Genomic DNA, 27,802 nt, shown 5'->3' with positions numbered 1-27,802 from the left:
CCTGTGCGGGTTGAGAGAAGCGATACTTTCACATACGCTGCAGAGAACACTGGAACACTGATTCGCATGATTACGAATAATCAATTTTGTTGACTGTCAGCAGCGCATACTACAGCCAAACTATCACTAGTTCCGTATTCTCCGATTCGTTACGTCGATCGCAGCGATGTTCATCAAACCTTTCACATCCCCAAAGCCGAAAACGAAACCCACTCTCGCCCTACAATAATTTTCTCTTCCTCATTATGTATGTATCCATGACTCTTGCACTTTTCAATTCTCGCCTTATTGTTTGTTTGCCATTTCCAGAACCCTCATGTAAACGGAGTTTGTCCCATTTTCGTCGCAATGTCATCATTTCCGATTCTAGCTCGCCATAGAACCTTGTGCTGTTAATGTTAATTAGCTGGTTTCCTTTTCCATTCTTCATGTTCATTATTTTCTCTTGTTTGTTGCCATGCATTTGCAGCTTCCCTTTCTGTCTCTGCCCCAAAAGCGGCGTGTATCAATTAGTGTTCTTGATCAATTCATCTTCATCGATTCATCATTCATCACTTTTTCACTTCATTATCATAGCATCACATCAGTATTGCATTTCCACTCCGGAGAGAAGGAAGCTGGGTTCTCTTAGATTATTTATCATCGTGGCATTTTCTTGTATTCGTCCTCGTTGCCTTGGATACTTGTGTATTGTAATAGTTTTCAATTCTCAACCCAACCATGTCGGGGGTCTTCCCCAGCTATTTACAAGAATTACTGGGCATTTTAAACAGTGGATAAGGGCATTGACTGTCATTCGTTTCATTTTGTTTATTTTATGCAGGTCATCCTAGGACACATGACCTGCCTTGGCTCTCAGTATAGAGAAACCAAGAAATATCCGGACCGAGTAGGGTAGTCCAGGACAGGAGTATCGAGGGTTAAAATAAAAAACATCTTGTCCCACGCCATAACCTTTTCAAAAGATCACTTAAAAAGAAACACCGAGCACAATCCGTCAGAATGAAAAAATCAGATTGTTTATTTAAGCATCCTCGACAACAGTGGTGTTAAGGCCCTTGGCCTCCTTGACATTGACGGCCTGGACGTAGCTGTACAGCTTCTCCTTGGCGCCTTCCTCGTCGTTACGCTTGCGGCTGATGCGGACACGGAGACGGAAGGGGACACCCTTGATACCGGCTTCCCAGACCTTCTTGTTCAACTGGGGGTCGAGGCGGACGTCTTTGGTGCCCTGCAGTCGACCATTAGCATCGCTAAATCAAATCAGGAGGGAATAGAGGTAAGGGAAGGGCTTACCATAGCCTGGGTAGCGAAAGCGCGAATCTCCTTGACGGCGCGGGGAGCACGCTTCTTGAAAGAGACACCGTGCACCTTTTCGTAAAAAGAGGAAAAATCAGTCTTCCGTCCAAAATGCCTTTTTTATGGATAGTAGAGAGGTGAACTGCATGGAAAGCAGCCAGGCCATAGAGGTGGACTTCATCAAACTAATTTGCTGAATGGGTATTCGATTTCCTTGCGAGAAGGAAGCGAGTGGAAAAGAAAGGTTCTCCGTCCATCGTCTAACGATACGTATCGCATTTGCAATGTCTTATTCCTCCGCTCTTGCCCTCGAACCCGTATTCAATTTTCGGGCGAAAATTGCCTAAAGACTCGGATCGAAATGCAAATAAATCGACATCGAAAATTCAGCGCTTCGACGATTGGCGGCAGAGCGGACGGAAATAAGACAGATTGCAAATATCGATCGCAGGGCCTGTAGGGTCACGAAGTGTGAATGGATAGGAATGATCAACATACTCTCTTGTGCAAGTGGATGGTGTATTCGCGCGACACAACGTCGGCGATGGCGGAACGACCGCTCTTCTTTCCCTTGGTGGTGCTCGACATTTCTGTTTCGACGTTTAGTATGCTTGCGAAGTGGTGGGAGAAAACGGGAGAAAAAACTGACTGGTAGATGTGCCGGACTGTCGTCTTTTGTTGTCGTCGTCGTCGAGCTAAGAGAATTCGATCTTGGAACTGAAAGAAGTTCGTTGGAATTTGTGTGGGTTCCCGCCTAGTGCGTCGCTTAAGCATATGCCAGACCTAATTGGTTGATGACTATATCACGTGATGGACGCTCTACTGTTCCGAGCCGTAATTTCTACGGATTTTGATTGGCTCTACATTGAGGATTTTAAGATTCAATAGATGTTTATGGATTACTATGTATAGTACGGAGTACACATAAAACTAATCTTCTAGCTTGACATCTCCCGCACTCACGTCAGGATAAACATCAAACCGACGCTGTGTATACACCGGAATGCCCTTCCGAGCAGAATCAATAGCCTCACCCGTCAAATCAGCATAGACAATATCCTCCTTCTCGTCCAATTCTCCCAAAACCTCTGCATTAGGACTAGCGATGAACGTGTGGCCATAAGCATGGTAACTGGCGTTTATGTCCCGCGCTGGACTGCACATGGCAACGTATACCTGGTTGTCGATAGCGCGCGCCCGTCCGAGAAGAGACCAGTGCATGGGTCCGGTGGTGGTGTTGAATGCGCCGGGATAAACGAGGATGAATGCGCCCTTGCGAGCTGCTACCATAGCTAGTTCGGGAAACCGTACGTCGTAGCAGATCGCTAGGCCGATTTTGCCGTATTCCGGCAAGTCGAGTATTGTAACCTTGTTGCCTGGAGAGAGGACTTCGCTCTCTTTGAATGTAATCTTGCCTGGAATATCAATGTCGAATAAATGCGTTTTGCGATGTGTGCCGATCAACGCGCCTGTAGGCGAGAAGACGAGTGATGTGTTGTAGTACTTCTTCGTCTCTGGTTCCAGCTCAGGAATACTTCCTCCGACGAGGTATGATTTCGCCTCTGCGGCTAGCTTGGATAGCGCATGGTAGGAAGGGGACTGATCCTCTGTGGGCGGCGAGGGGAGGAGTGTTTCGGCGTATTTGGGGAAATATTGTGTGCCGTAGGGAGAGTTGAAGCATTCCGGAAGGACGATTAGTTTGGCGCCTGCTTTGGCGGCTTCGAGGACTTTGACGCGCGCATGGCTTAGGTTTACGGATTTGTCGGCTCCTAGATAGCAGGCTTGTTAATGATGGCGAGGGGGCTTGTGCTGAGGTCAAACGTACCGGATGCTAACTGTATGAGAGCGAGCTTGAGGGGTTGCTTGAGGAGGGTCGTCATGGCGGTGACCTGGAATTCTGACTTGTGTAAGACTCCTACTTGATTGTAATCAATTGTTGCGCACTACAGAAGATCAACTCTGAGGGTTTAGCTTGATGTTATTTTTGTAGTTGTTCAGAGCATCGGACTCTGATGTCCGTGGGGTCGGACATTCGGCCTGCCTTCCGACATCGTCATTGGTGCCTGATTAATCAGGCACCGACTATCGTTATCCTCAACGATCATTGAGAAAATCGTTCATTGACAGACAAATACTTGAGCACGAGAACAATTACTGCTTAAATTGACACTAATGCTTAGCTTCGATGTGTACACCTTTAGACTCCATACCTGCCCCATGAAGGATTCCTCTGGCTCTAGACCCGGCAACGCGTGTGCGGATACGCACCGAGAGTTTCGGTGGTACGTACTGCATGTAGTTGACAGGCGAAATGGCGCAAGACTCATGCGATCATTCCATCGCCCCTGATTAGGGTTTGGCAACACAAAGCGACCAACCTTAGGCGTACGTACTCTATGACTGCGAGGACAAAAGGCTGTTCCTTCCTTTGGCAACCGGACAATCACCACAGAGGATCAAACATTAATGCAGCTTGGTAACAGCAGATGACACATTCGATGAGTAGGCAACCGCTTCTTATCCACGTAAGACGAGATCAGGAGAAATCACATGGTATAGCATCAAAATCCATTGTAAACTTCGGTCTGCGGACAATCTCCTCGCGCCCCGGATAACTCATGGCTGTGGCTGTGACTATTGATTCTCTGTAAGCAATACTTAACCTACTAACGATGTTCAGCGTCGTCCGCCCCATACGCAGGTCAAAAAAAAGAGGTAAACGGGCCGATGGCTGAATACCAGCATTACAAACGTCGTGTCTGTTGTTTGATGTGTGAATGTCGTTTGTCTTGACTGATCGAATTGACACCGACGACGCATGGAGTATGTACAGCAGTCAGTGTGTCAGTGGAAAGTTGCATGGCTGCGTGTGATGATCGACTGTTTGGCAGAGAACTCCGACTTTAAGCGGCAGGCCCCTGTCTGTTGCTTCCTGAGGCACCCACCAAGAGTTACTATGTTCTATATAGAGTTCGCTGCATCTCTCCACTAGGCCCAAACAGGCACTAGGCCGGTCTTCCAGAAGCTGAAAAGAACAAAAAGAACAAATTTGCCGGCACGTGATTGGGCGAGCTTGTTTGGTTAGTGTGCCGCTGTTGCTTTTTACTGGCCAAGACGGCTGTGCGGCGAGGACTTTCTTCCTCGGTGGCCACTTTCTATTCTAGGCTGTGAAAAAGGAAAAAAGGAACAATATTCTCTTCATCTACATAATACTACTCATACATATCTTCGAAATCATCTCGCTTCATCTACCCATTTCATCGCTTAACTGTCCATCGCCTGACTGCTTGCGGGCTGAATCCCTCATTACCGAGCCGCCGCGGCCCCAAGGAACGTTATTACTCATATCCTTCCAGGCGACGACCACTCGTTATATACCGTCATTTTCATCCTCCAGCCCCCAATCTCATAAAAGCCAACATCCGCGCTGGTTATATACCGCCCGTTGTACGAAACCGGGAATCGATCATACTGTTATATGAGCGACCATGTTTGAGAATTTCTCATTTCCGTCCCCGTCCTCCACGGCGGAAGGGGACGATCGACTGATGCTCGACTGCGATAGCACGACGATATCTCCACTTTCGTCTCGGTGCCCATCGCCCTCGTCCTATTTATCAAGACGGTCGCGTCCGCTGTCACGTCCACGATCGCCATATCACCGTCGGCCGCAACAGCCTCCTACATCCATGCCGAGCAACTACGAGCAGTTCCAGCGCCGGATATCGGTCAGCACACTGACTGAGAAACTGAACGCACATACTTTGGATCAAAATACTACACCAGTATTGGCACACGCGCCATACGAATCACCACTATCACCGCTCTCCCCCACATCGTTCTCATTTTCAGTGACTAAGGATTCAGCCTCGTCCCGCAGCAGTGTACGGACACTTTTGACCCCACCGGGCGAATATGAAGATGAAGGCTACTACGATCAGTTGACTCCGGGTTGGGAGCCATACCACCCTGGACATTCTCCAACCTCGATACCACTCGAACACGACGGATTTCTCGATGTACCACACCCCCGTTTTCCGCGGGACCCAAGCCTGCGGCTGCAGCGCCAACAAATGTCCCGAGCACAGTGCAATATAGACGTTCTTAAACTTGCTCTGCTTGCTGAAGATTTTACTCGTCGAGGATCCGAGTCAGTAGGGCTGAGTGATGAAGAATGTCATCCCAGTTCTCTTCCGCCAAACACTTCTCCGCCTAGTAGCCTGCGACGAGCATCTATCAAACCGCGCGGTGGCAGTGCTGCCTCCCCAGCCGGAAATGCACGGTATCGCTCACGGACATCAGTTGATCCCGGTATGCTGCGAAGGCGCAGCACTTCAGCCGGAACATTCGCCTCGTCGACACGTATCGCAAAGCCACGTGCTCGCGAGTTGCTGTCGAAGAAGAGCGAGCAAACCTTGAGACGAAAGAGTCTGGTATGTGCAACGCTAGCTTCAGCGATGTGTGAGGTGCCGACGTCTAGATCATCGAGCCCTGTGCAGTGATCTGCTTCTATCTGTTTTATCTGCGCGTTGTTTACTTCACTTCTCTGTCCATATCTTACTCTCTTGATTTTATTTGGCGTCGTTTGAGTTGAATTTGTTATTGCATTGGGAGGAGTATCTGCGTTCATCTAGAAGTGAGCCTCACGGCCAAAACTATGGGATTGTTTTTATTGCTGGAGTACAAAGCATTGCGATCCGCGGGTTTATATATGTATAAAGAGCTTTCAACTCTTCTGTCGGATATTCATATCTATACAATTGGCATAGCTGGGATAATTTATTCTTTGGGTCAATCATTTTGGTCATTTATTCCTGCCTTTTCCTGTAGGCTCCAGAATCATCCTAGAATACATTGTTCAAACATATGCCCGCACTGCAGGTTTGTAAAAGTACAATCACATTGCCACGCTCCCGTTGTCATCAACATCGCATTCAAAACAAAACAGAGAATCAAACCTTGAAAGACTTTTTCAGGTCTAAGGTCAATGTCACCTTTCAATCGTAAGGAATGACTGAGTCAGTCAAATAATAGCTGTACTATTATACTGTCATCATCTCACAGACAATGACACCCGGAAGCTGGTTTCATATATCAATCAGCGAATCATTCAGTTACCAAGGGACAGCATCTACAACACTCACAATGCTTCTTAGCCTTTTTCCGCGGCGCCATACTAGTAGTCACCACCCTCGGTCCTGCTGCTTGTGGCGATGTTGTCGATATTAAAGGCGGCAGCGGTGTGCCGGCTCTAGGGTTGATTGTAGTAGCATCGTATTCGAACCGGACGAGACGATGATCAGGATGACGGGCTGGGATCTCAGGTGTCCAGCTGATTCTCGTCAGGGGTTGAGGCGTCGCCGTACGCCTGGGTGGAGGGGTGATAGCGCGGACGTTGGAGACCAAGGACAAGGACGAGGAGGAAGAGGAAGAGGGCGATTCGAAGAGCAGTGGGGTGTCGAGATCTGGAGGGTTGGAGGAGAGTGGGCGAGCGCGGCGGGAGATGCTACGACGGAGGGGTGGTATTGGCTGTGAGATGTTAGATAGGGAAGATGCTCGTGGAAGGAAGGAAGGAGCGACCCTGTTCTTCCCGATGGAGAAGACTCACTTCATAGTCATCTTCGGTTCTGGCCTCCTCTTCATCCTCATCCTTTCCATAATCATTTCCGTGGATCACGTTCTTACTCAACGCCTCATGAGTTTCTTCAGCTGGGTCAAGTGACGAAGACGACGAGCTGAMCCCATCAGCACCACCCGCCATGAACGCTGCAGCCCTCTCAACATACGGTCGAATAGAGGCACGTGTACTAGGCGCATTCGTCGAGAGGTTGCTATTCGATGGACGATTTTGTGGCATGCGCAATAGAGTCGGTTCGTTCCATGTATCTGGCTGCCATGGTCGTTCAACTTTTTCGTCTAGGGCTTGATCACCATCACCGTTCCCAGCACGATCTTCACATTGCTCTGCATCAATGTAGCGCATTATATCTTCAAACGTGAGGCCGTTGTTGTCGGTTTCGAGTTGGCGAAGAGCATCTTGGAGGGTCTGGTGACGGTTGGATGAGTGAGGGCCCCATGTTGGTCTGCGGCGGGAATGGACATCTTCAGAGTCGTGTTTGGATGAGTTGTTTCCTTCGTAGTCAGAGCTGGTTGTGTCGACTGCTGTTCCTGGATAATGCAATATCTTCACTGAGTCTTCTGCTTCCCAATGATAGGACAGCGGTGAATGTGGGACATCCTGTTCGTTGCGATAGTCAAATTTCTCGTTTAAGTCGATTTCATACCTGGGCGAGGAACGCTTATCCGAGCCACCGAATAAACGAGATACTTTCTGCTTCAATGTCCTTGCTGGAGTCTTAGGGGATCGAGGCGACACTGGACTCGACGGCGATTCTTTCAAGGGAGGCAGGGCAGCGAACGAATGATTGGACTGTGGTAGTCCTGGCGACAGTGGTGGTGTTGTGTATTTGGAGAGCACCGCGCTTTCAGACGCAGAGAGGGGTCGAATCATGTCGTCTGGTAACGCATAGCTCATGAATGAGTGCGTTGGCGATATGTCGGGGCTTTCCTCCTCCATCGTGTTTTTGAATAGGTTGGATAGTCGGTAAGTAGAAACCTCACCAAAATCAAATGAAGAAGTACTTTTTGGATTTAGGATCTCGAACTCTGCGCCGTTGTGTTTGACTTTGAATGTCGGGGCGCTAGTGGAGGGCAACGTCGAGTCTGAGGATGTTCGACTATGACTTGCGAAATTTCGGATTGGTCTCCTAAGTCGGGCAGAGAATGGGTCCTGTTAGGCTATTAGCGACTTTTTCCCTCCATAGACAGTCGAGTCTGCGATCGCCTCAGCAAGAATCAAAGCTGTCAGGAGACATCGACGTCCTTGAGCACGCTCAAAGGCAAAATGAAATCTGTGCAAGGTGTTGATGACGGAATCATGAGAAAGAAAGACAGGTTTTATACTATGCAGAAGGTGTACAGAAAGGGCACGAAGGTTTTAGGCAAGCAAAGGATTTCAGATCAGATTGCATAAGCAAACACCTACCATTCGTCTTCCTCCTAGTGAATGACTTGATGAATGGCTTGACGAAACATGCCGAGAGAACGGTCTTATCATGGATATCGGAGATATTGGCGTTGGTAGGTCACCACTAGGTAGACTTATTACCGACTGACTAAAAGAAAGCGGTGGGGGACTTGAAGGAGCCGACGACACAGGAGACTGCACCTGAAATCCAATATCATGATGCGGTTTTTGACATAGGTTTAAGGCAGCCGGCTTTCTCTTGAGTCTGGGCCTAGAAGATGTGGGCGACATCTTGTTGCTGTCTTGTCGAGACAGGATTTTCCGGTATTCATGAAGAGATAGTTGGCCTGAAGAGAAGTTCGTGTCGATACGCAGGCTGAATGCTTGTGCTTGAGCCATATCCACAATGCTAATCAAGCGAGAACTAGTTGTAAGGTGTCCCAATAAGGTAATGAGACTTCGACAACTTCGCTCTTATGAGTCTAACAGCTCCGCGGCAGAGGTACGATCGATACTCCGGCCAACAGATAATCTATCAAATCAGCCTCACTCTCAATTATGATACTAACAACTCTAGGACAAACTCACTTCATGCAAATGCTCGATATGAACAAGAAACCACAAACCCTTGACGCCGTCTATATCCTATACCATATACCAATCCAAAAGCAAGAAACACCGTCTAATGCAAATTATTGGTCAAGAGACAAAAGCAAAACCTTTCCGACATCAGCTTCACACAAAGACATCATACATGAGCTCAACCCACACCTCAACAAGCCAAGTTCAATCGTACTCGAAGAACTTTTCAGAAGATTACACAAGCACGCACCGTCGCAAGACCGGATTAGCATGCATATTTTCGAGGACCAGAGAAACAAGTGACGCGGCTAATAGCCGAGGAGCTTGAATCTTTAAGTATGAAACGAGTGGTATGTGCTTATGCAGGACTGTTTGACACGCTTTGCATGCCAGACTTGTCGGCGAGTATCAAGAGAAAAAAAAAAAAAAGACTCAGGAGAGCATCGTTTGAGCCAGCTGATTTCAAAATAGACCCCAAAGGAAAGAGAGTCGAAGGCAAACGAAAGTAATAAATTAGGTCATCTTTTCTGCTTTTCCTCCGAGCCATCGAACGAGTCTACAACCGTGGATGATGAAATGATCCGAAAGAAAAAAAGTATTATCATGACTAAAATCTGAAGCAAACATACTTCGTCCCACACCATCATCTTCCCTAGATCAATCGACTGGACTTGGTTGAACATCATCATCAGGCACATTTTTTCACCCCAGCCTCACGAAAAGAGGGCCTAGAAAATTGGGTACCCAAAACAAATCGGAACAGGAAGAGGAATTCATTTTCAAACGACGAATAGATGCCCTCGAGCGTAAAAACTCGTCGAGAATCAAGAGAAGTTTGTTTGGTTGAAGTTGTTTTTATTCTTTGAAACGGCCATCTTGCTTGTCCCATTGGATGATCGTCTATCCGCAGTGGCAGCCAATCATAGGACAGCACGCCGGTTTGTTTACATCGACCAATCACAGCCACGGACAGTCTAACCAGTCAAAGAGCAGAAACGCGGTGTTTCTTGAAACAACAGGGCTGATAGTTTGACATCAAAGAGTGAGCTATTACTCAATAGTTTGGTCAAGTGGGGATGTGCAGATGACTACGGCCCAGTCGAGAAAAGGGTTGCATATGAAGAGGGGAAGGCACAGACAAAGGAACGTGGCACGATATGGTTGATCTTATCATGCATAATCGTTTTGTTGATGCATCTGCAAGGCACGGCCTGGCCTCTTCTAGTGTTTTTAAGGTTGAAATGGATGAACAGGAGCGATGTTTATTGCTCTTGACCGCTTCGAAAGGGAGAACACTCATCTCCGCGAGTCCGGGAGCCTACGTAAAGGAGGGTCATGCGAAAGTCTATCTTGGCAGAGACATCTTCGGATTCGAGTGTTTATTGGCCAAATGGTTTTTCCATCAGGATCCGTGGACATGGGTGTTGACTGGCAGTAGACGAGTAAAGGTGTGGATAGTGGAGGTGGAGGCAGTGGAGGCTGATTGTTTGTGGCTGTGTGCGCAATCTGATATCCACCAGTAACAGCGATCATGACGACCACTAAATGCCGGATGGGAGATGACACATTTTTAAGGTGTGTCAACTGTACGTACGATACTGTTGATGCAGCCTTTCTGCCGGTCCGCTCTTGCATGATCTAGGTCGTTCTCCCCTACCGGCATCCTACGTCGTGACTTTACATTCATTTTATCTAATCAATTGGTTAAGATATACCTATCTCGTTTGACGATTTATTATTTGATATATGTAACGTCCATCACGCTAGGCCAAGTGTCGAACCAGCAGCGCAACCCAGGATGCGCATCCCTTCAGCCAAGGTACCACTTTCGAGATAACGAGCTCGACGAGCTCGTCGCAGGCGCTCCAACACACACATAGAATGTCAGCCAAAGATTGCTGCAATCAGATCCGACATATGGATTCCATTCATTGAACTGTTATTCACGTCGTTAGTAACTATTGAAAGCTATCTTTGAAGGACGCAACGTACCTGATCAGCGGTAATATCGTACGTTTGCTCAATCAAGTAACATGTATCTCCCGAAACGACGAGGTGGTAGTCCGTGCAGGATGAGATTGTGCTTGGTTCCGTGGGCGATGGAGGGGTCGTTGTCGAAATCGTTGTGGTTGCTGATGTGGTTGTTGTAGCTGGCATGGTGACGGGAGTAAACGAACTGATAGCACTAGCCGAAGAAGTCACCGGAGCAGAGGAGGAAGTAGAACTAGTCGGTCCTTGAACACAGACGTAGAATCCGAGCCAGAGGTTCATACAATCCGCGCCAATGTAGGGATTCCATTCTGAAAACTATGTGCAATGGTGGAACTATATTAGTGCACGTATTCAAACAAGAGAGAGTGAATTTGGAATGGTCTCACCTCATTAACTGTAATGCCATACTCGGTTTCTATTGAGTAACATGTATCCCCTGACACAACGAGATGGTAGCTTGTACAAGAGGAGATTGTGCTTGGCTCTGCGGGTGAGGGAGCTGCTGTTGTTGTGGCCGAGGAGATCGCTGGGGTAGAGGAGGTAGTACTCGTAGGTCCCTGAACACAGACATAGAATCCGAGCCAAAGGTTTTCGCATGTTGAGCCGCTGTAGGGATTCCACTGTGCGAACTACACATTTGACAAGTCAGCTAACATCGACATTCCAGAATCTTGGTAAGTCGTCGAGAGATTCTTACTTCTTCATTCGTGATACCATACTCAGACTCAATCTTCGAGCACGTATCACCCGTAACAACAAGATGATACTCTGTACAGTCAGGAACCGTACTCGGCTCCACAAGCGAAGAAGTCACACTCGAAGTCCAAGACGGCGTCGCCGTAGTCGTCGTCGAAGTCGAAGTTGCCGTCGAATTCGCAATCGTCTCACCTGGAAAGCCAGCTCTCAAATTGTCATACACACTCGTCGAGTAGTTTAAATGATTGAGACTCTGATCTAGCGCACTTTGTCCACCATATGTCTCAACTGTGGTGCCAATCAGGCTCGAGTCATCGGTCTTATCTTGGCTGACTTCCCACCACATAGTACCTCCGAGGCCCATATCAAGGACATACTGTGCCTTGACGGCTGCGACTTTTGCCGTGTCGTAACTGATCATGTACTTCTTGACGGGGTCATAGCTATAACTAGCACCTATATCTGGGAGATTATACGTTGTCGCGTTGAAGCCTGGCACAGGTAGAGAGTTGTAGTACCACAGTCCAGCGGCACCGTCTGTGCCCAGTGTGCCAATTCCATCAAAGGTTGTCCCGGGGCCCGAGGTGTTATTGAAGGATGTTCCATACAAGGGACAGCCGAGGTTGATTTTATCTGGTGTCACGCCTTCGGATATATAATACAGAATCCCGGTATGGGTGTCAACGGGCGTTGAGAGGGGATTTTTGGAGGAGTTGTAGAGACTGGCCTGGTGTCCGGAATAGGTATTCCATGATCCGGTGTAGGCGTAGCCCATAAAATTCCAGAAATCGAGGTATTGGTCCATAGCACTGAAGTTGAGAAGATCGTAAAATGAAGATCCACCTGGGGATGCGAATGAGAGTGAGAATGGAGCTGCGCTGATATTTGCGGCGAATGTGTCCAAGGCCGTGCGAGTTTTGTTCAACAGATCGACGAATTGTTCCGCTTGCACGGAATCGCTGACGGATTCGTAGTCAATGTCTAGCCCATCAAATCCTAAGTTGGCGAGAAGTGTGACGGCGGAATCGGCGAACTTTTGACGCAGAGTGTCATTTGCTAGAACGGGGACAATGTTGGTGGAGTATGTGCCGCCGCCGATGGAAAGCATGGTTTTGAGGTTTCGCTGTTCCTTTTTCCATAGGTACAGTTGTTTTATGTTGCCGTATACATTGTTTCCAGTAGCGGTTTTGTCGTCGCCTGGATAGGGGTATTGTAGGTCTGCCCATGTGTCACTTAGATACCTGGGGAGAAAATCAGTTATCTTTACTTCCAGATGGGGACATTAGTTGCTGGCTTACACTTCGCCGGTGGTCGAATTGACATTTGCAAAAGAATAGATCAGATGCGTCAAGTTGCTCCCTGGAATGTTTGTGATATAATAAGGCGATGAAGCATAGATATCCTTTGAGTTGGCCCGTTAATGTTGCGTTTCAACAGTAGGAACCTGACTAGCATACCCAATTCCCAAAATATCCTACTGTTCGTGGTGCACTTTGCACAGGCTTGGAATCATTACGAGGGAAATGTATGAGACCCTTGCCCGATGCTGCAACACAGGCAAAGATCCATGCAGAAACCACGATCAAATACATCCTGAAAGAGCGAGGGCCGACAGGTAGTAACTAGCCGTTCGCTCAGTGTTGCAAAAGACGGGCTACATGCTACATAAGTACGACCACCAAACCAACTTTCATACGGACAGGTGTCTTCATTTTCCGACTAGATCTGGGTCACTCCGAGGGTAAAGTTACAATGGAGCTGGTGATACATGACCACCGCGTGGACGGGAGGAACACAAATACTTGACACCATCACGAAAGCTTTTCGTTGCACCCAACCAACATTCGTACCTGAAATGTTGGGTCTAAATAGAAGTAATGACTGCATTGTCATAGCGGAATTGATTTAAATGTTGTTGGAATGTTTCCGAGGCTTTGATTCGTTCCTAGGTCGCAGGTGTGTTGGATGGGCCGACGATGCCATTGGCTCCACAGGATTAAAAGACCCTAGCAATGTCACTATAATGTATTCTTAACAAGCTTATGTTGGTTAAGCAAAATGTGGCTAAATTCTATCAATGTCAATTGGTTGATACATGCGCTGAACATTGACATAGCAGCTGTAACCTGTTGTATGTGATATAAACTTGAAACCTTTTTAGTGAGCGCCCGGCGTACTTCAGATGCGAAATAATAGAGCCAGAAAAATCCCATGTAGCACTGCTAAGTTAGCTTAAATTCAATAAAAGCTTTTCTAACAGAATTGCTCGTTGGGGCCCAGGCTTAGCTTTACAAATCTTAGCTTCGGGCTATGTTAGTCTGCTAGATATTGATGTATATTGTAGCGAGTATGAGACGGGAGCAGTTAATATTACGAAGAAACGACCAAAAACCTTGTGTACTGTGTGACAAATGCCGCAGAGATTAAATGCAGGAACACTGCCGTAAATAAGTCAGCGGTTGCAACTGAATCGCTCGCTCACATCGAAACTAAAATGGCACTCATGGAATGTCTATCGGAGATGTCCGTCCTTTTTTTTTAGTAGAAAACAAATAACAGGTTTGACTCTTGGATAAAGCAATAAAGAATAAAGCAGCTAGGGGGTGGCTAATGTTGGAGCTTTATTGAAGATTGGCCAGGGTAATTGCCCTTTTGGGACGGTTAGGGCTAATCCCGTAGTCTGCACTCTGAGGACCCAGAATGATGCGCAAATTCGAAGCGCAATCTGTATCGCTAACCAGCTATGGTAAAATTCAAAAATGTATTTATGATGAGATGTACATAAATACCATGGTCATTGGAGCAGTTGAGGCATTTATCGGATAGCATGTGTTGCTTGGAATTACAAAAACCGGCCGGGGCAATAGCTATATCTAAAGTGATGGTAGTACAGCAACCGAATATCCTTGTAGGAGTAGAGTCTAAGGATACATGTGATACATAGGGCAAAACTTAGAAGCTGCTCAATTTGTGATACATGCATTTATGTTCAATAATTGTCTAAAGCAGACAAAGCCTTTAGGAACCTTTGAAGTTCACGATTATACCGGGAGATTGCGGTGGAGCGTTGTAATGGATAATCTTACGAAATCGATACTTCCATAAGGTAGGGAATCATAGCCATAATCCCAATTCCCATTCCCAGTTGAAAGGAACTGCCCGGAACACCTCTGGAGTGATCTGAATTTCAGCGCCTCGCTTGTCAAGTAGTATTTCCATAATTTTTTCCCCATTTCGCCAATTCCTAGCAGCTGTTTGAGCTATCTCTAGCGTGATCTGGATTTTACTGTCACACTTATCAAAGAGTAATCTCATAATCTGTTCTCCGTGCAATCCATTATTAGCAGCTGCCAGGACCACATCTGGGGAGATCTGAATTTCAGTGCCTCGCTTGTCAAGTAATAATTCCACGAGCTTCTTCCCACTTTGCCAGTTTTTAGCCGCCGCCTCAACGACGTCTGGTGTGATCTGAATCTCACTACCCCGCTTATCAAGCAGTATTCTCATGACCTCTTCGCCACTTTGCCGGTTCTCAGCCGCCGCCTGGACGATTTTTGGTGTGATCTGGATCTCACTGCCCCGCTTGTCAAGCAGTAATTCAAAGAATTTCTCACTCCCGCTCATCCTAGCAACTGCCTGAACGATGTCTGCTGTGATTTGAACCTCACTAAAATGCTCAGTAAGCAGTAATCTTATTACCTTTTCTCCAATCCTCCCATTCTCGACAGCTGCCCGAACCATGTCTGGTGTAATCCGAATCACGCTATCACACTTCTCAAGCAGTAGGTTCATGATCCTTTCAGGAACTCTCATTCTAGCAGCTGCCAGGATGAAATCTGATGTGATCTGGATCTTACTGTCACGCTTGGCAAGCAGTAATCTCATAATCTTTTCACCAGACCCTCTATTCCGAGCAACCACCCGGAGCACGTCTGGTGTAATCCGAATCTCACCACCACGCTTATCAAGTAGTACTTTCATAATTTCTTCTCCATTTCCACGATTATCAACAGCTGCTAGAACCACATCTGGAGTGATCTGAATTTCAGTGCCTCGCTTATCAAGTAATAATTTCATAATCTTTCCCCCGTTTTTCCAATTCTTAGCAGCTGTTTGAACTATCTTTGGTGTGATCTGGATCTCCGTGCCCCTCTTGTCAAGCAGTATTCTTATAATCTCTTCACCACATTGCCAATTCTGAGCAGCTGTTTGAACTATCTTTGGTGTGATCTGGATCTTCCTGCCCCGCTTGTCAAGCAGTATTCTCATGATCTCTTCGCCGTTTGACTCGCTCCAAGCAGCTGTCTCGACTAAATTCTCGGAGACGTTCATATTGCTTGCTGCGTCAAGCAAAAACTTCAGTGATCCACAATTTCCATAGGATACTGACACATCGAAAAGAGTTCTATTCTGTGCATTCAAGAAATGCCCGCTCTTCATCCATTCAGCTTTCAGAACTTCTAGTACTTCAAAAAAGTCGAAGATACATGCAAGAAACAGGACTCCGGATACAGTCGAACCAGATGTTGTTATGGTATCGCGCAACTTGATTTCGTTCTGAGTACAATGATATCTTTCGCTGAGCACGCCGGGAAGTGTATCGAGCCACGACTTGATGGGACCGCTTGGAATGTCTGCACTCAATATGAAGCGTTGGAAGGTTTCTTTCAAATCGCCAGAGATTCGTCGATGCCCTGCTAATTTAAAATGCAAACACCAGTACATATATGAGTACTGGACGAATCTGTCACGATCTGGCACGTCATGGTTCGAATATAGGCCGTGCTTCGAAAGAAGCCCATCCACTTCAGACGGTATATTTGCGGACATTAATCTTCGCAGACTATTACCTGCAATCAAAGCATTGGTTGCCGTTGTCGTATATTCTTGTCTTCTTTCTAAAAACTCCCTGACTGACAAATGGGCGAAACGGAACGTATTCAGCTCAGCGTCGAACACAACCAGACTACCACAAATTTTCAGAACGAGCTCCTTCGTAACACGAACTCGACTGTCATTTCCTTCAGTAGGAACCGATACAGCTTCTAAAAAGGCCGATGTCTGTAACGTCAACCGGGCGCACAACAGCCAGCTGAGAACATTCTTGAAAAGCCTCTTTTCCATTTCGCCAGATTTTTCCGAAAGTATACAATAGAGCTCTGCGTAAATGGTGTCCAAATCGGGAGGAAGTCGGCCCAAGTTGTTACGAATGTCGACGTCCATATTCAGTGAGCAGAGGAATTGCAGTTGTACGCTTGCCCAGCGGAACCTTCAATGGTATCAGTATAGTATTCTTTTTGACAATAATTATTGCACTGACATTCCTCTCGCACCATCAGTCACTTTTTTCACAATAAGGTTCTTCATCTCGATCGGATGGTCGCTATACTGTAATAAGCCTTCTTCCCTGACAAGTCGTTCCGTCTCTGTCTGCACGAAGAGTGCAATATCGGCGCCATTTTTTTCAGATGAAATCTCGAGGTTTGGATAATGTTTCAAACGAACGACGAAGTCCTGATCGTTCCGACTGGAGACAAAAACTTTAACCAGTCCAGAAGATTCTTGAAGAATTCGCTCAAGAGCTTTGAGGAGATCATATTTTTTTTGTCGTTCACATTCGTCCAGTGCATCTACCACAATGATAGTCAGTGAATACCGCGCTGTAAGCTCAATTATAAGCGAGCAGCTCTCTTCCAAGCCCATGGGTCCAGACATGAATCCTTCAACTTCTTTCTTTCTGTATAGATCAAGAGTTGGGCTGAGCAGTGGCGTTCCTGGCTCCAGAGAAGAGAGTTGTCTAGCGATGCTGGCTAGGATGTTTGACGGATCTGAGCGCCCTGGTTCTGCTTTATTGCGTGAGCAGTAGAAATATACGGGTCGGATAGTTTGGCCAGAGCGAAAGCCTCGCAAGGCATCTTCAATGACAATGGAGCTGAAATGTGTTAGCATACAATTTTACCCACAAGTAAATTTGACTTACACTAGTTTGCTCTTACCCGACCCAAGGAATCCATGAAGCCATAGAATAGACGAAGCTCTCTCGTTCTTCCACTTCACAAACTCTGAATCTGCTAAAAGCCACTGTCCAGTTCCTGAAAGCACGCCTTGTTTGTTCTGTTCGTGGTGCTGAATGTATGGTTCTTGTGACATCCATTCCAAGATTGCCCTACGCTTTGATTCTAAAGATCGTAAGCGAATGTATTATTTGCTATTCTGAAACACTCACCTTGAAGATTGTCTTCGATATGCCGCAGATTTTCGTCCATTTTGCGTAAAGGTGTCTCCATATATTCTAGTAATTGTATCATCTTACTATGATGAACGGTGTTTTCTAAGGCGGGCATATCAGTGATTATTCGCTGTAGAGGCTTGTTTACTGACCCTGTTTATCTACCAGAGAAGCACAAGATCGGACATTAATCTCTGCTTTGCGTGTTTTTTCCAAATAGTCGTCAAGTTCTGAGGTGGGTAGAAATCCACTCTTGAGCATACGTTCTGTCCATGAAGCTCGTTAGTCATAATCCACTAAAACAGATCGGCGGACCGACCTATAGATCTTTGCTTCACATATGCTCTAGCTTTAGAGAGATATTTCAAAACTGTTGCATACAGCACAACCAAGGCCCTTTGTAACTCTCCAGCAGCTATTGACATTTGTCCACAATAGAGGTCTTCAAGGATTGCATGCCTGCAAATGATCTCTGCAATTTCAGCCAATCCTTCCATCACTTCTCCAAACTTATCATGGTTATTAATGGCCACCTGTGTGCATTCAGTGATGTGATTCTGCATGAACAAGAATAGGGTCCACAAACCTGCAAAATGAAACGAATTCCTGCCCAGGGGAGTGCAGCATGAACGGGATCGTACTGGACCGCGGAGCTGCCAACTTTTTCAAAGGTCTTAATCCATGCTATCATCTTTTCGAAGACGTCTCTCAGAATCACCGTCTCGCCGCTTTTACGAGTATACTTCCACCTTCGCTGAATACATTCATCTTTCGACTTTTCAGCAAGGAGCTGCAATTTGACGAGAACAGTGAGTTTATCGTGGCTGAAGTTTACAGCAGATTTGTCACTGTCGTTTAACTGCTCTACTGCTTCTGCCCACAGATCGTTCCTGCACGCGCGATTAGTCAACGACATCAATGGTTGTTTATATACATACGCGCTCTTGCGGGAAATGGCCAGCGATGCCATGGTGGTCGTCGCTTCCATGAGTACGTATAATGTGTAGAATAATAATATTGTATTCTAGTACTCGTCAACCGTCAAGCAAAGTCAGTTGATGTGGGTTATGAGAAAAGAGAGTCAGTGATCGGGCAGCAAAGTTTGTCAGTCAAGGAAAGCATGGTAGACAAGGCTAATTCCGAGACTCTGGCGGTGAGAAAACACTCATGATTAGTAGGGAACCCCCCTGAACCAATATGATCTGTCGACTCAACAGCTTTACCTATAGGTACACAGCCACTCATAATAGATCCAGGCGCAGTAGGGCGTTTTGCGTGTGATGGCGATACTGCAAGCTAACTTCACACACATGACATGAGATGTCAGTTCTTATGTGTAAAGAAGCCGGTGAATGGATCGTATAGACTCGGAGAATTAATATCGTCCAGTAACAGTGATCAATGTTCAGTTGCTTGTAAGTGTTGATAAGGAGAGGATTCGGTGCGTTGAATGTATATTGCTTATCTTTCTTATTACATACAACTCAGGGTTGAGCTATAAATAGCCTCAGAACGACTAGGATCATGTAACCTTACGATCAGATTCTTTATATAGTGATGGGAGACGGCAATCCTTTTTACTCGAATCTACAAAATAAGTTACCCCAATTTCAACCAGAAAAAGAATATAGCTGGAAGCGGACCGAGGTTACCGCTCCATACTCTTGGTGTTAGACGTGCTTATCCTGAATGAAAGGAAACATGAAACCCATATCTTCAACCTACGCAACCCACTTTTAAACGACATAAACGACATAAGCGGCTTCAATGTTAGGGCAGAGATTTGACGCAAGAACATACGAGCAAAATGGGGTTAGATGCACCGCTCGTAATAGGTACTGGCATCACAGAATTACTCATCATAGATCTATCTACCTGATCAGCCAGTCAAGCACTCGGCTTGGGAATGTATTTTGTTGTTCTCGTATTCAGTCTAACGGTTCCTGTGGTTCTGGACATGTTGCATCTACATTATTTGACTAAGCCCTTCTATTATCAACAATGTGCTGTAGATCTACATGTGATAAATTTCGGCAATCCGAGGTTAATAGACATGTTACGGCAGAGGCTATTTCTGAAAATAAGTATCGTGTCATCGAGCTTCTCCGCTCATGCTCGTTTAGGTGGCCTTTGAGCACCTGGTGAGCTTCCTTGTCAGTAAGCACAGCATGGATATTGGAGACTACAAGCACGTGGATTGCAGCCAGCAACATCTAATCAATATAAGCTTGTGTTATAGTCAAAGGAGTAGCGTGTCACAAGATAATTGCTACCTAGGTAGGTATAAAAGTACTTTGCCCCGTAATATCCAAATTGGGAAAGCAGACTGACCAAGGGTCTGAAACACCCAGGTACAAGGGTTAAAACTGATCACTGATCATTAGATCTGTTTCGGCGCTCGTGGCATCCGAATGATCGTATTAATATTACCTTAGGCCATTGAGGAATCCTTGTTGGACTTAAAGGTGTCTCAGCTGGCGTGATAGGATCTCTTTTTATGCTGACTTCGCAGGGCTGAGGATTAACAAGATTAGCGAAGAGCACTGTGTGAGGAGTGATAGCTCGTATAGAAAACATCTACGGGTATCTAATTTCTCATTTCATTCTATCCTGTACTCAAATGCTTCTGTAGGTAAAATAAACTTAACATTGATCCTGGTGAGTATCGTGAGCCTCAACACCTGGGTACAAAAACAAGTCATGGAGGAACAAAACGCTGCGTTATGTGTTATGCAATAGGTGATTACATACTCCATAGCAAGACAAAATAAAGACATTCAAAAGAAGTAAATGCGAAGAGTAGAAAAATAAGTGATTTTGAAATTAAAAGTGAACGACAAAAAAAAGCACAATATGGACAATTGGGATATCTTCATGGGTTCGGCCGTAAATTCGTATTTAGCAAACAATGACGCCTTATGCAAATTGTAATATGAGAACGAAAATGGGGAATATGATCTATTCGTAACCGGTGATATTAAATCGGATGCTGAAGGGTTTAATGCCTTTTGTATTTCTGTAGAGTATTAGCTTTATTAATCAAACAGGATGGAAGAGGGACAACTTACATCTTCAATTCTTCGTCGATTTGTTGGATCTAGCGAGTTTCCTGCTCCGAGCAAAGTCTGACCAACCGCACGTGTAGCTCCGATCGCAGGTCGTAGGATGACAGTGGGTGCACGTCGCCAGACTGCCTTTGCAGCTCCCGCGGCACTGGTGCTCTCCATGACTTCACCCGGAACCGCGACAATGGCATCTCGCGTCATGAGTAAATCACGCTCGAGACTGCGGAACGCACCTCGAAGACCCTGGACAACTCCTACTGGTTGATCGGCATAATGGGATATTTGTTTCTTCTCTTCTTCATCGGTAGAGTCACCGTCTCCTTCTCCATGGGCCGCTCCAGGAATCGGGGTACTGAGGAAGTCTTCAGCACTTTGGAGAACTGTCTGGGTTCCTATCGCTAGCTTGGCTCCCAACTTGATCAGTTCGTTTGTGGTGGTTTTGGCGAATGAGAAGGCGCCTTTCTGGATGCTGCGCACTATTCGACCATCTTTCTTGTACTCGCGCATCGGAACGACGACAAGATCTTTCACACCGCTTCCGACATTTACTAGAGATCGGATAGGCGCGAGCCCTGCTAGTACACCTGGTAACTGGTTCCGCTTAATATCAGGCATCCAAATATCGTTCAATGTCTGGCCAAGTCTTTCAAAGCCCGAAACACCGTATATTATGACATGTCGCATGACCATGTCTGCCTCGTCTAGAATGAAGAAATTCATGAACTCGGTTGTCCGTCCAGAGCGTAAGCCTGCGTAATCAACTCTTTTAGGTTTGAAGTCAAGCTTGACTCGTACTGCATTGACCTCAACTCGTTGTAAGAAAGGAGTATCGCCTGGCGAGCTAGGAGCAGGTGCCGACTCGTCTTTGAACTCAAAGAAGCGGCTCAAAAAGTCCAGCGCATCTTGGTCAACATGAAGACGGAGGGGTAACACAGTAGCCTGAAAAACCATTAGCTTTTTTTTTTTTTTCCCACAAGAAAAGCGGCTTAAACATACCTTGAGAACAATTTCAGATGCCGCCAATTCCGCCACCGGTCTCACATTGATAATCTCTAAATGCACCATACTAGTTCCACTTTCACGCACCCCCGCATCGTTCATGTATGTAGCAAACTTCTTCCATGTCGAAGTCGGAATATGATCAAAAATCTCCAGGTCATTCACTCGTACGTCTATTGTACTCTGTGTCTCACCAGCATCCGGCGGGAACACGACGAAGTCCGCAGAGATACCCTTTAGTTCAAAGGTCATTTTGTGATGCTTGCTTCGTGATAGGCGTAACTTTTTCCCGCGAGTCGAGGAAGGTCGATTTTGATGAGAAGTGTAACCAGTGACAGTCGTTGACGTAACATAGCTGCCGGTCTCACTTGCCATATCGTCGATGTCATGATTGATTGCACGAGATAGCTCACGAGGATCTTTATTTGCCGGTATGCCGATGTAAATGGAGTTGAAGAGGAAATCACCAATCACTGATTCCTCTTCTTCATCTTCCGGAGATAGTCGACTTGCGGTCTTTGCACGTCGTTCTGCAGCTTTCATTTCGACGTCCTTAACGGCTTTGGAGATTGTGTCTCGAGTGCGTTGCCAGTCATAGCCATCAAACAAATTCCATATGAAATGTACATCACGAACTCTGACCCTCAAAGGGCTGCCATGAAGTTTAACTTCATTCGCGAGACCATAGGTATTTTGAGTGGTGTTCCATCTATGAGCGGTGCCACCGACCGTTGACTTTTTAGCAAAATGATCATCTTGAAATTCGAGTCCCGTCACACTTGTAGAAACAGTATATTGAGAATGAAAGCTGTCCATAAGTTGCCTGGATCGAGACATATCAGCCATAGGATCCATCATACTTGCGCTGATCGGCCCTTCAAAACCAGGCTCCTGGGGATAGAATTCGCTGACATAGTCAACCTCATCGTCAAGAGCGCCCTCGAAGTTTTCTTCAGCCTCATGTACAGATATTTCTTCGGCGTTCGTGACTTGGTCGGTTGTAAATGCATCTCCCGTGAATGAGCTTAGCATTTCTTGCAACGGCATGACCTCAGTACGGTATTTGAGCGAGGCGCTTGGCAATGAGGGTGGAGAAAGACCATTGAGAAGGCTAATGAGTGTCTGAGTGGAATCTGCACATGTTTCCAAGATGAGCAAGTCGTCTCTGAACTCTACATCAACAGACTTATCGCCAACCGAGTCGGGTGGCTGCACATTGATTGAAAGCACTGCCGATGATATGTACGAGACTGGGACAAAGCCCATCTTGCCGAGTTTGTTGACTTGTTCCTCCTGGCTCTCACCGATGGTTCGATTACCTGTACTATCACTGCTGCCAATCATTTGCACGTCGTCTATTATCATCAATGTAGCCTTTTTTATTTCAAAGTTTGCCTCGAAAGGCCCCTTGTCTTGGTTCGTGCATTCGAACTTGGCATATGTAAATACCAGCAATCCTTTCGCAGGCATGTCACGTGGGTTCAAACCGACAACACAGTCTCTCAAAGACATAGCGAGCTTGAAAGGCTTTGTATCAGGCTCAGAGCCGCCGAACTCCCCAAACAGTGGTCCGTGAAATTGAGGCGCGCTTATTTCCGTCAAATTAGCCACCGAGCTGGCCATTTTGGAGGCGAGGTCATCAGATGTGGCGTCATTTCCTAGTCCGGAGAACGCTATGATTGAAGGCAAAGTATATTCCACCCTGAAGCCGTGGAGTTTGACTTTGACGGTAGGATCCATCTCATCCGCGATAAAACGCACCATCAACATGGGCAAAGATGATGATATGTGGCTTTGACCTGCAGCAATATCCAGAGCTTCACCTACAAGTTCCTCGGTGCCATTTCTGCTAAGCGAGATACTTTTCACTTGAGCCGCAACCAGAGACGGAATGCCGATTTGAGCTAATTCCGTATCTTTTGTCGCTAATCGCAAATCTCCTACTCTCTCGTTGACATGCGTATGGCTCTCAAACTCACGAATGAGCACAAGAGTCATAACGCCGGGTCGATCATCTTCGGGTAGATACTTGGTCACGCTGGATAATCTTGCAATTTCGTTGGGAAGGTCGGATAGAGGTTTTAATCCTTCGATATCGGGAATGGTCAGCTTGGCTGTCGAGGCTGTGACGCGGAGAACGCCGCCCTGTCTTCGTTGTCGGAATAGTGTATCGAGCATGATGTCATCATCATCCTCATATTTATCCTTTGAGGGCGTAAGCAGAGATAGTAGCCGGTCGAGATCGACTTCCTTTGGCGAATACAAGTACTCGATTCGAATATTTCCGATACTGAGCGTAGCTGGGCGATCCGCGTCGTTGTCCAAGAGTAAAGGTCCGACAACGTTAGCCTTGTCGATCTGAATTCCGATGCCTTCAAATCTGCTTACAGCCTTGACTGCACTAGTCACCAATTCGACGCGGCAGGTTTCGCCTACAAGGTCAAGTATAATGCCATCTAGCCTTGCATTTATTTTCCACGGAGCAGATGTTGTTGTTATGGGAGAAGGGGCCTTCGGAGACGGCACTCCTTCGAATCGCACACCACGTGTTGACTTTTTTATGGAATCTGACTTATCTCCCCGGACCGTTGAAACAGAGGCCATAGAACTTCCGAGCTCCATGAGGGTGCTCAGACCGCCGAACATTCCAAAGATTTCCTCCAATTTCTGTATGTTGAAATTAATATGTAATGGTAAAGTAGCAAACTCGACCTTGCCGGATGATGGAGTCTTTATGATAGTGAGTGTGACATCGCGAGGAACAGGTGTTCGCACATCTCTGACAGATTCTCTCATCTTGAGATCCTTATTGAAGGAGATCAGAGGCTCGGTTGCACATCCAAGAACAAATTTAGTCACATTGAGTTGGAATTTCATTGTGTCATTTGCACTTAGATAGTTAGAAGTAATTGAGAGTATTTGCACCTGCAGGATGACATCCTCTCCGGTAGATGAAGTGGATTGGGGCGATTCGGGAGCCTTGACTCGCGTATAGTAGGAGCCACCAGCCAGACTTTCCACGAATTTGACCGAACAGGATTGAAGGCTGAACTTGAAATGTGTGTACTCTGTCGACGAAGATTTCTGATTGTTTTTCGAAACATTTGCCTCTGAATGCTCAACACTAAAGGTAGTGATAACCTTTTGACTTGCCTTAACAAGTAACCATCCGGTCGCTATGTCAAATTGGACAACAGTTTCGCCGACATCAACGCATATGGCTCTTGGTGCATTGCTGAAAGAGAGAGGCCCAGCTACATCAGCGTTTCTATTACCAAACTGCTCACCACTATCAATGGCAATTGACGAAGTAATAGAACTACGGCGCATCGACGTTGAAAAGTCCATTCGCGAAATTCCAAGAGCATCACTATCAATTGACTGGGCCATAGTAGTGCCGGGATACTGAGGTTGTAGTTGTTCCTGAGGCTCTTGTTGACTATTGTCGACGTTCTCTGGTACCCAGACTACGATTCTGCTAATATCAATGATTCTGCGAGTCACCTCGAGCTCTTCCGTGTGGGTCTTGACGGCAGCGCTTGTGTGATGTTGAAAGTCTGGCTGATAAGACTCTCGTGTCGGGGTTCGCGGGGCATCGTTATTCTTATTGATAAATGATGGAGATTCAACGCCAACCTTTGGAGTTGAAGCTCCTGCCTCTTGATTGGAACGTGTCACTGATTCGTCGACTGTCTCTCCTTCGTGTGTGGGTGACTCAAAATTTCGCGAGTCCCAGGCGCCAGGCATTACCGGCTCTCCATGGCTGGAGGTGCCGCTGACAGCACTCATATACATGCTCGATGCCTCTTCGTGACTAAAGAGTTTCGATTCCGATAACTCGGCAGGTAAAGATCCAGAATGGGAACTACTTTGACTGGATTGACTCTTCACGTCTTCTTCTGGAGATGAAGGAGTAGTCGGTAGGTCCGCGTAGTAAGATTGTTGGATTGGTTCCGGAGAGAACGAATGGGTTGCCTCTGGAAATGACTCAATTTGCGCACTTTGCCCTAGTGGATCGTAAAAGTGAGTATCTTCAACAGTATACTCGTGTTGACTCTGAGATTGAGGTTCGTCAAAATCGTGCCATGTCTCCACTTGGGACGAGTCTATCTGAGGACTCTGAGGTCTGGGAGTACCAGTATCTTCGGGCGATCGCGGCGGTAACTCGGTTGAGTCTTCAGGATCATCAACGAACTGCGAGTGGAAGACCTCGTCGAGATATCCAGGATTATCCAATACCTCATCGTTGAATCCATCGAACCGACTAACCGAGAGTGAATGAGATTGACCCTGATATCCGTATCCAGCCTCGCTGTCTGCGTCGGAGAATCGACCATCTAAGGAATTAATAGAGTTTTCCAAGGACCGTCTACCTGATGCTGTAGGAGTCGCAGACCGCTCAAGTACTTGAGAACGACCCAACATCATAGATTGCGCAAGGCCTAGCCCCGAGCCCTCGGATATGGATGCTGACTGTGATGGCGAAACACTTCGTGCTTGTCTGATATTATGTCCGGGATTCGAGGTGGTGGTCGAAGGAGACGACGGTGCGGCAGCAAATCGTGCATAGTTGGAGAAGACGACGGAATCGGATATCAGGAACACACCTATCGAATCCAACGTGATTTTCCTTCCTGTCGCATTCGGTGGAGCAGTTTGACCTTCCTGTTGAGTAACACCGCCTATCGATAACTCGCCAACGACTAGTGACACTGTCAGCTGGCCCGGTTTGTCTGTCGGAATTCTTTTTATGGGCCCATCCTGTGGAAGATCCATATCAACGCGAACATTGACATTGTTGACTTTGATTTGTAGTCTGCCTATGACTCCCTGCAGAAAGCCGGAAATGAAGCTGGGAAGTGAAACTTCCTCATTACCGAGACCAACCTCATCCTCATCGCTTAGTGAAGTGGTCGAGCGTTGCAAGTACTGAGACTGCGACGAAATTGCGGCCTCGATTTCGGCTCTTTCTTCCCTAGGTTCGGCGGCAATAAACGACTGCGCTAAGTCGTTTGTCGTGGGCAACGCGGGTCCATCGCTCTGGTCAGACTCTCCGGGAGTCGGTGTGTCATTTCCTAATTCACTTCCAGACAACAGCTGTATATGCACATCCACACCATTGACTTCGATAATTATCCCGCTGCTGTAGATGTCGGCCGGTATTGTCACTCGTATGAGTGAAGCTCGTGCTTTCAGTAGCTTGCATGTTGCCGGTAACCGGAGGATCGAGGTGAGTTTCTGTGTGAGATTAGGAAGTGTTAGCAGAAGATTTCCCGCCACCGGGGTAATATTTGTTGCTTGCGAGGGGGGTCTACTTACGTCTAACCTGAGACCTAACTCGCGTAGTTCGAATGTACTCCTCTGCCCCCATCGTATACCCAGGCTATCAAGGTCGATAGCTTCAGTGTCAACCAGCTCAAGCCGAGAGAGTGCGTACCGCAGCAACCGCTTTTGTACAAACGACGGCAGGAAGTAGTCCATCGCGGCTCGTGTCGTCTGAACCCAAGCCGGGTGAACGGCTTTCTAATTCATTGGGATCGATTCGAGCGGGACGGAGGTTGAAATTTGCGGTTTAATATATATGAGAGGAAGCTCTGACAAAGATCGATGAGCTAGGTTCAGAAACGACCGCTGCGATCGAAAGGACACGCTTTTGACGGCTAATTTCGACTGAGATGAGGTGATCTTTCGGAGGTAGAAGTGGAGAGCGGAGAAATGATAAAGATAAGGAACGCGATAAGCAGCAGGACAAAGTCCCTCGAGAAGCATGGGCTTCTTGTGAGGTTGTCCGGACAAAGGAGCCAACACCTCAGCCCGCGCAAGTGCTGAAGAAGGTAGATTGGAGATAAGAAGGAAGCACTTGAGACAACAAAACGATCAATAGTATGGGAAGGTACGCTAGGTTGCCAGCAA

The 27,802-nt window shown here is 46.7% G+C and overlaps 5 protein-coding genes across 5 annotated transcripts; 1 reads left to right on the top strand and 4 right to left on the bottom strand.

Moving 5' to 3' along the window:
* Positions 1 to 1,024: 1,024 nt before the first annotated feature.
* BHQ10_004971 (uncharacterized protein) lies at positions 1,025 to 3,179 on the bottom strand (the record flags this gene model as incomplete). Its single annotated transcript, XM_040877395.1, has 6 exons — positions 1,025 to 1,231; positions 1,297 to 1,371; positions 1,798 to 1,889; positions 1,949 to 1,994; positions 2,263 to 3,068; positions 3,125 to 3,179. 6 exons carry the CDS (start codon positions 3,177 to 3,179, stop codon positions 1,025 to 1,027), a joined length of 1,281 nt encoding a protein of 426 aa, XP_040733475.1.
* A 1,608-nt stretch (positions 3,180 to 4,787) lies between these two features.
* Positions 4,788 to 5,801, top strand: BHQ10_004970 (uncharacterized protein; the record flags this gene model as incomplete). The annotated part of the gene is made up of 1 exon (XM_040877394.1): positions 4,788 to 5,801. One exon carries the CDS (start codon positions 4,788 to 4,790, stop codon positions 5,799 to 5,801), a length of 1,014 nt encoding a protein of 337 aa, XP_040733474.1.
* Positions 5,802 to 6,251: 450 nt separating this feature from the next.
* Positions 6,252 to 13,188, bottom strand: BHQ10_004969 (uncharacterized protein; the record flags this gene model as incomplete). The annotated part of the gene is made up of 9 exons (XM_040877392.1): positions 6,252 to 6,277; positions 6,444 to 6,828; positions 6,908 to 8,066; positions 10,732 to 10,844; positions 10,901 to 11,215; positions 11,287 to 11,529; positions 11,598 to 12,837; positions 12,895 to 12,998; positions 13,054 to 13,188. The coding sequence occupies 9 exons, from the start codon at positions 13,186 to 13,188 to the stop codon at positions 6,252 to 6,254; spliced, it is 3,720 nt and encodes a 1,239-aa protein (XP_040733473.1).
* Positions 13,189 to 14,710: 1,522 nt separating this feature from the next.
* Positions 14,711 to 18,813, bottom strand: BHQ10_004968 (uncharacterized protein; the record flags this gene model as incomplete). Its single annotated transcript, XM_040877391.1, has 8 exons — positions 14,711 to 16,865; positions 16,917 to 17,528; positions 17,577 to 17,775; positions 17,823 to 17,927; positions 17,978 to 18,091; positions 18,145 to 18,358; positions 18,412 to 18,715; positions 18,764 to 18,813. 8 exons carry the CDS (start codon positions 18,811 to 18,813, stop codon positions 14,711 to 14,713), a joined length of 3,753 nt encoding a protein of 1,250 aa, XP_040733472.1.
* A 2,010-nt stretch (positions 18,814 to 20,823) lies between these two features.
* BHQ10_004967 (uncharacterized protein) lies at positions 20,824 to 27,370 on the bottom strand (the record flags this gene model as incomplete). The annotated part of the gene is made up of 4 exons (XM_040877390.1): positions 20,824 to 20,841; positions 20,894 to 21,829; positions 21,887 to 27,127; positions 27,209 to 27,370. The coding sequence occupies 4 exons, from the start codon at positions 27,368 to 27,370 to the stop codon at positions 20,824 to 20,826; spliced, it is 6,357 nt and encodes a 2,118-aa protein (XP_040733471.1).
* Between the last annotated feature and the right edge of the window lie 432 nt (positions 27,371 to 27,802).

This window comes from Talaromyces amestolkiae (genome assembly GCF_001896365.1).
Source record: "Talaromyces amestolkiae strain CIB chromosome Unknown scaffold8.1, whole genome shotgun sequence".
Lineage (NCBI taxonomy): Eukaryota > Fungi > Ascomycota > Eurotiomycetes > Eurotiales > Trichocomaceae > Talaromyces > Talaromyces amestolkiae.
Note: the sequence above shows the minus strand (reverse complement) of the source record. Positions and strands in the feature narration are given on the sequence as shown.